General features: G+C 46.3%; 1 protein-coding gene across 1 annotated transcript in view; it reads left to right on the plus strand.

The window, feature by feature from the left end:
• ANXA13 (annexin A13) overlaps positions 1–10796 on the plus strand; it is a 42805-nt gene extending 32009 nt beyond the window's left edge. Inside the window, exons 9-11 of the mRNA XM_023751898.1 lie at positions 3685–3760; positions 7153–7265; positions 9981–10796. Of these exons, the coding sequence (XP_023607666.1) occupies positions 3685–3760; positions 7153–7265; positions 9981–10100 (309 nt within the window). The 3' untranslated portion in view covers positions 10101–10796. The remainder of the gene's footprint in view (positions 1–3684; positions 3761–7152; positions 7266–9980) is intronic.
• Positions 10797–11548: the final 752 nt, after the last annotated feature.

The raw sequence follows: 11548 nt of genomic DNA on the forward strand, positions 1-11548 counted from the left end.
CTTACCACTCCCAAGATGGATGTGATACACCTCAGGGGTACACTCTGAAGAGATGTGTATAAATTATTTTTATACAATTAATTTTTTAATCTAATGAAAAGTTTAAGCCAACAAAGTGAAGTAGCTATTTTAGGCACTTAATGGTGAGTCTTTCCCCAAACAGCGGTCTTTAATTGCAAGAAGCCTCTTGGGGAGTATCAGAAGTTTGTTGGTCTCCTATTTTATATTGGTGGAGTGCTTTTAACTATGCAAAGCACTTCTGTGCCCTGTATCTCATTTCAATTTCACAACAATAACGTAACTATAATGTAGGCTGAGCAGCCATTGCTGCCCGTGACCGCTGGACAAGGAAAGGCTGCTGTGAGTCAGGAGCCATCTGTAACTGATCAGGACCACACAGCAAGTCGGTAGCAGAGAGTGGACGAGAACTCCAAGATTCCCCAGCCCGAGCTCCTACCTCGGCTGGAGCTGGCTGCTCCTCACTCGAAATAGTGTTTCCTGTGTGTTGCCAGCAGATGAAAAGACAATAAAGCTTCGGAATTTTATCATCACTGTATATAAGCCTTGAGGGCCCTCTGCTTTCAAATCGTGCCCAGAGACATGATCAAAGGCAGCTGACCCCACACTCCCAGGGCCTCTATGCCTGGAGCTGTGCAGACTGATCTGAAAACCTTCTCTGTGACCTTAACCTTCTTCCCACATGACTGGGGCCGCGGATAGAGGTTCTGGGATGGCCGTCATTGCCAATGACTATAAAGGCACATACATGGGAGCGTGTGTGTGTGTGTGTGTGTGTGTGTGTGTGTGTACTACTAAGTACCTGAGAGTAAGGCTACTCTCTACCAATATTAATCCTGAAACAACAGCATCAAACCTACTTGAGAACTTGTTAAAAATAAGAATTCTCAGTCCCCACCCTTGACCTACTAAGTCAGATTCTCTGGGGTCGGAGACTTATGGTCTGTATTTTAATAAATTTCCAGATTCTGATGCATATTCAAGTTTAAGAAATCTGCTCTATGCTACCAGCTGTATGACCTTGAGCAAGTTATTAAGGGTTCTGTGCCTCAGTTTCCCCAACCACAAAACAGAGATAATAATAGTACCTACTTCATTTGGTTAGTAACGGTTAAATGAATTAACAGAAGTAAACCACTTAGTCCCTGGCGTGCAACAGGTGCTCAAGGAACATGAGAAATTGTGAGGAGTCCCCCTTATGTGAACCAACAACGTTAAAAATCAGAGCTACAACTTAAATGGACAATAAGATAGTCTATTGATCTGATGATTCTTTACACGAAACCAGTTCAAAAATGCTACCTATTCATCTATGCCAAAAACCTCCCTGGAACATAATTCATCTTGATCTTTACCCTTGATTTCACCCTTATGTTCATCCTGATCATAAGACCACGGTTCTAAGCTCCTCATGGTCTCTGGCTAAACGCGCCAAGATGCCAGCATCCAATCACTGGAGCATATTCTGTGGCATAGAGTTGAATTGTAATTTTTGGCACAAAAACTCAGGTTTTTGTCCTTTGCCTCTAAACTTGACTCTTAAGTACAGATGCTCTCAGAAATCCCAGCCCAAGCAACAGAGGTTCCCCAACTCTGCCGCATCCTGCAGAGTTATTACAGTCCTCAGTCTACCAAATATGGTAGGTGCATGGAGTGATAAAGCCAAAGTAAGCTCCCCACAGAGGGCTCAGTACAAACTGTAGGTGCACATACCCAAAGCCCAGGCTCGCTAAGCCCTCGCCATTCCTCCCCTCCCCTTTACGTGATCCTAAGCCCATTCCAGAGTCTTTAGCCCGCTAATTGCTGTAGCCAAAGCCATTTTATAGGGTTCTGCTGTGGGCTCGCTGTCAATTTGGAGGAATTGGTTTACATCCCTATTTTTCTAAAACTCTCCCTACCTGGTTAACTAGAAGCCTTTGAGGATGGTCTGGAATTCACCCTCGCAATGTGTTTTTGTACTAAGATCAGACAACCTGGTTCTGTCCAAAGAGCCCCCTAAGAATTAAATGTTTCTGGAAGTGAAAAGCTGGCCATTGAAAAGGAGAGTCACAGTTGCTTGGGCCCATCAATTGATTTTCATTTATGTTCCATGGAGCCCCTGGAGGTACCAGGAGTGGTTTGGGACAGGAGGTACGTAGGGAAGAGGGAGCAATGCCTTCTCATTGTATTGTGTGAATAGCGCCCCCTGGAGTTGTGCTAAGAAGAGACCCCGAGTGGGCAGACCCTGGCATTATTGCCCAGGATTGGCAAAGGAACCCATCTCCTGCCTCCCAGAACGGCTCTGCTTTTTGCTTTTATCTGTTGTGTAGGCTAAGCTTCTACAGCAAATGGAAAAGCACTGCCTGGCCCAGTATTAACAATAGAAACAGAAAGTGTTTTCATGTGAGGATTTGTTTAGTGAACACAGACCTGCATGAATACAATGTCCTCTTGAAACACAATCTCAGTCTACAGAACAAGAACCCTATCCGTGGGAAAGTGATACCAGTCCCTCCCGAAATACCAGCTCCCACATCAACCCCCTAAAGGCTGGGGACAGCTAAGGAAAGGATGGGACCGGAAGCCGCCAACAGGGTCTGCTTCCAGTCCTTTACACACACCAGACCCCTCAGTGTGCGAACCACGGAGACCAAGCAACGGGGCGTCATTAAATCTGGGCCCTCCTCCCCCCACATCCATGGTGCTTGCATCACAAAGAATATTTTGTTGGCCTGTGTTTTCAGAATAAACTCCACAAACTCCACTGGCGTGTCCTCGGGGCCCCCATTATTTATAGAATCACAATTGTGTCATATCCTCTGAAGATAATTTCTAGGAAAGATGTTTCAGTATTTCAAATGCTTAGACATGTTTCCCGAACCCAACAAAAAGCCCTCCTTTCTCTTTATTGGCCTGCCCTGAACAGCCCAGCTGCCCAGCCGATACTTGGTTAAGCACAGTCATACTTTACTCTGAACTTCAGCTTCTGTAAATATTTGGAAAGAAACCTAACATGTAATGCTGTGCAGAGTGATATGCGAGCTGGTGGTGAATATAGGACCATTTGGAATCACCCCAGAATGAAGGAAAGTGGCATTTTGATGTGGTCAGCTCACCCCCCTTCAAGTCCCTGCAGCCCCACTCTATCAGAAACATCAGACCAAGTTCTTCCCAGGAATTTCACAGCCGCTACTTATTTCACCCAAACTGTAGGAGACTGAGTCCCCAGTCCCAGGACAAAGGAGACGAGGAAGGTGTGGGTCAGATGATTACAACCACAGCCTTCTAGAAATTAGAATTTCTAATTCCTAGAAAATTAGAAATGGAATTTTAAAAAACACATAGGAAACTCAGTACTATGTATAAACATAAAGAAGTATTGATACTGTACAATACATGTTCATTATTCTTCCATCCCCTGATTTTGCAGAGGAGGAAATTGGGGCTCAGGGTGTGGTCCTGACTGGGCTTAAATCCATTAGGGGTCTAATCTGGACTAACTCCTCAGCCACGAGAGCCCCACTCAAATGGGGGCAACCACCTTCAGACCCGCAAACCACGAGGTCAGACAGGAGTTCCTTAAGGCCGAGTCACCAAATCTGGGAGGGCTTAGTGCTTTCTGTGGAGGAAGAGCCCCAAGTGCATCCAAAGCAAAACCTGACTAATGGTTGGACTTTGTCTCTCCAGCTCATCGGTAAAGACATCGAAGAGGCCATTGAAGCCGAGACGTCGGGAGATCTGCAGAAGGCCTACCTGACCCTCGGTAAAGCAGAGCCAGGCGGGTCCCTGACTTAGGTTGGGCTGCCTGGAGACAGACTCGGGGACGGAGCTTTGTGCGCAGGAAGCTTTCATAGGATAGTTTGGGAACAACATCTCTAGGCAGCACTGGGCAAGGGAGGGAATGAAGGTGATGCAGCTGCAACAGGGGCTTTGATGAACCCCAAGGAGTCCTGAAGCTGGAAGGTCCAAAGTGGAGGCAAGGGGGCCCGCACATCAAGCAGCCGGCTGGTGGCAGCCCAGGAGCACTTGCAAGCTTAGGTGAGGCTGCTCCCTCCTTGGAGGACAATTTCTTGGAAGGGACTCAGCTGTGAGCTGGACTGAATGCCTTTGTCCTGAAGAGGTCATCTGGGAACACACCAAGGCATTCACGACAGTCCCACGAAGGCTGCAGGTCCCTGAGAGCATCTGTCAACAGCCTGGGACCATTGTTCAGTCTCAGGGAACGGTATGCAGTTCATACGACACACACTCCAAAGCATCCAGGTTCTGGATTCACGAACAAGTTGCTGCACATGCCTGATGGCTCAAGGGTGTCCTTTTCCATTTGGTTCCCTTCAACATGGGGAATGAATGAGGTCCTTTAAGAAAGAGTTGGGAGGGAGACCAGATCTTGACCGTGCCAAGCAGGCACCAGAACCTTCTCTCCAGGGGTAGCCCAGAGGCAGGAAATAGCAGAGAGAGATGGGCATGGGCCGTGTCTGGCAGGCTCCTTTTTCCTTTTTGCAAGCCCTGGAATGAAGGCATTGTCCATTGTCCACACTCCTGTGGCAAGGAGTCCAGGGCACCATCCCAAATGGCACACGGAATGGAGAGGTGTTTCCCCAGAAGAGGAAGAACCGAGAAAGCAGCCCTGGAAGTTAAAAAATGTGCTCCAACTGCCAGGCCTTCTCTCCTCTTCCTTTCTTTTCTTTTCTTTCTCCCCCCGGCTTCCCCCGCCACTGTTTTTTTAAATGTTAGCAATTGATTTTCTAAAAATCCATCCTCATTTTGCATTCAAACGAGCAGGATTTCTATTGTGATGTACAGAGGCCTGAAAGCCCTGACCTCTACTGAATGTACATGGTCAACTGTCCTTAGGACTCAAAGAATGAGTGTCTTAAGTAAGTAGAGAGACTTACTCATAGCCCAGCTAAGAGGCTCCAAACCCTTCCTGTGCTTACAGTGCAGAGAATCAGGAAAACACCAGTTCAGTCAAAAGAGTAAGATTAATCTTCATGAATATTAATTATTAATGAATAAAACCCTTATTAATATTAATGGTAATAAAACCATTCAATTCTTTAACACTTGCTTAGTACCTGCCTGGGCCAGGGGTCCTGCTAGGTGTGGGGATCGGTGGTAAATAGGTCCATATTCTGCTCTTAAGAACTTTACAGTCCATGGCAGATGCACACAAATCAGCCGAGTAGGCGACAGCAATGACAAACACAAACACAGCCCGAGCGAGGCAGGTCAGAGGCGGGAGAGGCTCAGTCCCTGTAGTTGGGAGCATGAAACCAGGACGTAGGTGTCCTCCATTGTAGCAAACATAAAAGCGGCTGGGAAAGACCTGGAGAAGAAACCACACAGATAGTAGACAGACATGACTTCATGACTACATTTTCTAGACAGTCCTCTCACCCCATACTCCCACCCAACTCATACAGATGCCGGTTTATGGCTAAAGTGAAGGAGGAGGGGCTGTGAGACCAAATGACGCCCCCGACGGTGTGAAAATCCAGTTTTCTGGGCCCACTGCAGGTTACCCACTTAGACCCTCCAGCAACGGAGCCTGGAAGCTACACTTTGACAGGATCCCCGAGGGCCTCGCTTACGCTCCCTGGAGTGTGAGAACACCTGCTGTGACATAAGAAGGAGCAGGAGGCAGCCTTGGGGCGGAGCAGCTGCCCGGGCTTTCACTCACATCTCTTTCCTAGAAAGCCCCATCCAAACTTCTGAGGGATCTCTGCCACCGCTAAGGACAGAGGTTGTTACCAAGCATAGATCATCTACAGAAGAAAAGCTGAGAATTTTCTCCGCAAAATATCAGGAAGACGGAATGCCAAGGGAGAAGACACCTGTGTAGAGCATGTGGACATTAGGCAGACAGACATGTCACCATCAGTTAGTACCACACAGTTGACGGTCTTCAGGAAGAGACTGTGAGGGCACTAGCTCAGAATGTCTGGGGATCGCAGAGTCCCAAACATGCTACTCCCCAAATCGACAGGTTCCCCTCACAACCACCACCAATCCAGTAGCTTTTAGATTGTTCTCAGGCTAAAGAGGACAGACAACTGGGTCTGGGTTTTTCTTGTCCATCGACACTCTGATGGCTGACACATGTCCTACAAAAGTAGAAGACAAACCCCCAACTTCGACTTTGCTTCCCTAACCCCATTCCTCTCTCTTCCTCGTAAGCATCCAACACATGGGCAATGACCTAGAAAACAAGAGTTTCCATTAAGGAAATCTGAAGGCTGTGCAGTACAGGCATATGCTGAAGTTCTTACTTGTTATCAATCACTAACATAAAAAACATGACGTGTTCCAGGTAAATGTCAACAACCTAAAGAGGAAATGGCTCATTTCCCCCAAAGTGTTAGTCAATAGGGGCCCATAGGAGCCTGGGAGGAGGGGAGAAAAGAATGACTGATCCCCCAGAGGTGCATCCTATCTCCTACTTGGTGAGTCAAACCCATGCCTCATTAATGTGTGGATCAGATCAAAGCCGGCGGGCAGGGAGAGGGCCAGAAGAGAGCAACTAGCCGCATCCCAGGAAGGTGACCTGTAGGCAAGATCGAACATTTCATCAAGCCCACATCCCAGGCCGCAAACTAAGAGGAGAGTGGAGAACTTGGAAAAGATCCAGAGATGAGACTCATAGAACAAACCCAGGGAAGAAAAACAAAGGGAAGGAAGGTTGCTTAGCACAGGAAAGTCGGCTGCAGGCCAACCGAGGGAATCTCCAACATCACGAAGTTGTGTTACAGCAAGGTTGCCGGTCCATCTGTTTCCTCTCCGGACCCAACTCCAATGTCAGAGATTTCACTGAGATGGGAAGCAATTGCTGCTGGTGAGAAGCATGAACTTTGTGGCGAGAGCCTGAGCATGCCAAGCGCTCCTCCACCCACGAAGGGTCTTCGGGGATCAGGGGGGTTCTTATTTGTCGGAAGGGGTTTTGACTGGGTTCTGGTTGAAGCATCCAGGTGCCCTGACCTGGGGAATCTTCCAGATCCCATGATATAACACAATGGAGTTTGCTCCTGTCTAACACCTGCTTCATAATCCAGTTGCCTCCAAGGGTGGGAGGTGACACACTGGGCCATCTCTGTTCCTTCCATGTTACTCAACCAAATGTGACTGCCTCATGTTCTCTTTTCCCTCACCCGCCAGTGAGGTGTGCCCGCGACCAGGAGGGCTATTTTGCTGAGCGTCTGTACAAGGCCATGAAGGGTGTGGGGACCGACGAGGAGACGCTAATTCACATCTTTGTGACCAGGGCTGAGGTAAGACACACTCAATTCCAAAGTAGCAGGCTGCAACTTCTCTTTTTGCCATCATGTCATCAACAAATCATTTTTACTAAGGGCCTATTTACAGAAAAAGTAAAACAAAGACATCCTTTGTGTGCTGGACTCTGAAAGATCTTGTGCTATGCCTCAACCTGTCTCTTTTTGTAAACATACAATACGGACAGCCGCTTCTATTTTTGTCATCTGTGGCTCCAGAAAACTGGCGTGGTGTGCAAAGGGGACCTGGTGGAGCCCTGGGCAGTGCAGCGAGGCTCCGTCCCATCTCGTGGAAGGCAAAACTGAGACACTGAAAGGTTAGCGATGGCCTAGGTCACCCAGCAGTATAGACAATGAGCAAACGATTTCCTAACTCCTGAGCTAGGCCTTCATGTAATGAGCAGAAGCCCGATTTTGCACAAGAAACACATCAGTACCAGACAATATTTCTCAACCTTTTTAAAATTATCAATCGCCCCACTAACGAGTCTTTTTGGACCCATTTTTTTCCTAATTGCTCCTCTTCCTCTGTCAAGAAATGTCAACAACACAAATACACTGTATACTTATTTATGTTCCATTTATAGGTACTTTTACATTAAAAAAAATTGAGTTTTTTTCTCCTGTAAGAACCACTTTTTGCCCTGGTAGGAACGATATTGCACCCCTTGAGAATGCATGGCAAGAAAGGGACAGAGAAAGCGACAGGGGGATGAGTAGCCCAAAGCTTGGGAGCAGCTGTCAGGATTCATAGCAAATGCTTTGGAATATAGAGCCACACACAGAAGAAATGACAAAATTATGGGAAACGCATTTCAGCTGCAGTAGGAGAAGCCTTGGAGAATGAAGTGTAACTGGGCACTTGAAAACCACAGGCATCTTCCCTCAAGAAATTGTTAAATGGAGGGGGAAGGATACCAACCCAAATTCTGGCCCACAGCTTTTGACAAATAATACTTAACATCTAACCCTGTTGTTTTTAAGTATAGCTTAGCAACAAGACTGTTCTTTCGTTTTTAGTTCTATTCCTGGAATTTCTCCTCCCCCTCTTTCTCCTCCTCCTCCTCCCCTATTCATAGTTTTCTTTCTCTCTTAAAGTCCATGCTTCTCTCTCCTCCCTCTTCCCCTTCTTCTGTCTCTCTGCCCATCTCCAGCAGTCCTCATTCTCTCCTCCATGGCTCCAAATCTCTCTCTTTCCCTTACCTCTCCAGGTCTGTCTTCTCCGTCTCTCTGTCTCTTAGCAACTCAACCCCCCAACCAAAGTCTTGAGGCACTCAAAGGAGCAGGTAGGTGGAGAGCAGGGCAGGGATTCTACAAGACCCCAGGGGAACAATGGGTCCGGAGGGCTCCTCAGGGTTCCATGTCCACTCCAATACGGGCTATGGAGTGTTCATTCCAAGATGCTCGGCCATCTCAGCACTGACCATGTCCTGGGTCATCTCCGCATGTGGACCATTCCCTCAGAATGATTCAGGCCCTTGCCTGGCTGGTGTTGTGCAATGATTGAGCATCGACCTATGAACCAGGAGGTCACGGTTCAATTCCCAGTCAAGGCACATGCCTGGTTTGCAGGCCCAGTTCCCAGTAGGGGCCCTGCAGGAGGCAGCCGGTCAATGATTCTCTCTCATCATTGATGTTTCTATCTCTCTCTCTCTTCCTCTCTGAAACCAATATAAATATATATCTCCAAAAAGAATGCTTCAGGCCCAGCCAGATATAGTTAGCCAGAACCACTAACCCCCCCAAAGCATCATGGTATAAGAACAGAGCCACAGTGTGCCCTCAGCTCCCCTTTTTTGTCCGGCCCCCTCCTCCCAGCCAAGCAGTGCATAAGCCAAGGGAGCAAGGAGATAGACACCACCTGCCTGCTCCAGACTCTCTGCTGCTCAGCACCCACTTCAAACAATTCCTCACTCACCCCCCTTCTCCTCTTGTTCAGCTCTCTAGTTGGGGCAGAAGTCAAAAGAATCATAACTTGAGTGATGGTTTGTAGGTCTGTCTAGAAAGCAAAATAGAGTTAACATTAAAAAGTTAACGGGGGGAAAAGCAACAAAACTCCTGCTTAAAGACAGTGCTGTGCTTCTTTTATGAGGCTCACTATGTTCCATCTGGAATTATGTCTTTTCTACGACAAGTGTTCTCTCCCTTCCTAGGTTGTAAGTCTTGAGAGCAGAACAATCTTTTAATTTGTTTTTCTTGAGTCCTCTCCCCACTTCTACCACCTAGGTTTTCAAGCTTCCAATGAATTAGATTCAAAATAAGTCCTACAAGTGGATTTGAGTTTTGTTGACTGGCACCAATGCCCTTGCTAATCAGGGTACAAAAAGAAAAGAGGCTTCATGTCAAATCTCTGCCTTTTGCCCAGTGCTGCTACCTAAGAATGAGTTATTTTTAAATAACTGTAAAAATTTCAAAAGAAAAGTAAAATTTTGCAACATATAAAAATCATATGAAATTCAAGCTGTAGTGTCCATGAAGTTTTACTGGAATATACGCACATACACACATAGACACCTCTGCAACCTTTGGGGAGCTGAACTCAGTTTTCCCTTTCTCATCCACAAAATAGGACGAATAATAGCCCCCACTTCTGAAGGCTGTTCTGAGGCATAAATGAGCAAAGGAGAAAAACATGCTTAGCAGAGTGCTGCTGCATTTATGGTGAGCACGCTGTAAATGCTGTCTCCATTGCTCTTGTCTTCTCTCCTACAGGTTGACCTTCAGGGGATAAAAGCTAAGTTCCAAGAGAAGTATCAGAAGTCCCTCTCTGACATGGTTCGCTCGGACACCTCTGGGGACTTCCGGAAACTGCTGGTAGCCCTCTTGCACTGAACCAAGCCAGAGCGGTAGGAGCACAGGGAGGAACCATCTTTGTCAAGAGCCTGTTCCAAACAAGATTTGCAAATGTGACTCCAGCACAAAAAGCCTTCAAGAATCCTGGTTTATTTTCTTGGCAGCTTCAGCAGTGCAGCCAGGCCAGGCTGTTTAAGTCAAAGACAGCAGCCTCGAGATACTTGAGCAGGTCACCCTTGAACACCAGCTTAGCAAGGGTCTGGGCTGCCTCTTAACTTTCCTTTAGCATGGTAACTGAATGCTTTATACGCACAAATGAAATCAGCAGGTGATGAAAATAACTCTCCATTTGCAGTGGTAAAAATTTTAGAAGAATATATATCGCACAGGGGTATGTGTGTTCTGGGTAAAGATTGAATGATTAAGGTACAGGAAAGACAAAATTAACCAATTCATTAATTTTCCTTCTGTGTGTTCAATTTCAAAGCCTCAATGTTAATTAAAGTTGTGGATTATGCTACCATCAGCTGCTTTTACTAAGACTGGGTTGATTAATTTTGGCTCTTGTCCTAGAAATATGTACCTCGTGAAACTCAAACATATTTGGGGAAATGCAAACAGTTTTATTTATTACTAATCACCAAGGATAGTCATCAAGGCCAGCAGCAAGAAAACAATTGACTTGCTTATGAGAAATATAACTAGAGGTAAAATCTACTAATCTGTTACCTGGTTTAAATGGGTTTTCTTGCTTCTGTAGACATTTGAGCCACTTGAGTCTTCCATCTGATCTTCAAATACAGTTAGGCTGGGCACAGTGCCAATAGGATCAAGGTCAATGAGCTGATGCTTAAATGGATTGGTTCCGCTCCAGTAGCATCTCTGTTCCAAGATGTTTGTCTCACGTGGCTACATGTTGCTAGACACAGAGGGGCCTGTCAAGAGAACATGGGCACTTTGACCCAACAATTATAGTGATCATTCATTGGATGAGTATTTGTGTCTGGCACTGCTAAGTAGCATATGTAATCTTCTTAATAGACCCATGAGGTTAATATTACTACTATTTATCAGCTGAGGAAACTGAGACATTAAATAACCTGGCTAAATTCATTTGCAAGTGATAGAGTTGGGGTTTTAATTCAGGGCTGGTTGAGTTCAGAAATTAGACGACTAACTGCCTTTCTTGGAAAAATAACACAAAGTAATGGGTCTGTATTCATTCACCTTAATTCCCTACTACCTTCCAATCACTATGCTGGGCTCTGGGGATACAAAGATAAGTAAGTAGAACACTGGCCATGCCTTGGGCAGTTCATTCCCAGGTCAGTAATAGAGACAGATGCCTCCGATATTCAACAGAATGCTGTAAGTACATGAATACAGGCATGTAAAGCTCTCTACCCATGAGCAGAAGAGGGGACAGGCAGCTCTGCCAGGGGTAACTTGGGAACATTTCAAAGGGATACACTTGTGTTGGGTTTTGA

The sequence above is a fragment of the Myotis lucifugus genome, unplaced genomic scaffold (genome assembly GCF_000147115.1).
Source record: "Myotis lucifugus unplaced genomic scaffold, Myoluc2.0 scaffold_27, whole genome shotgun sequence".
Classification (NCBI taxonomy): Eukaryota; Metazoa; Chordata; class Mammalia; order Chiroptera; family Vespertilionidae; genus Myotis; species Myotis lucifugus.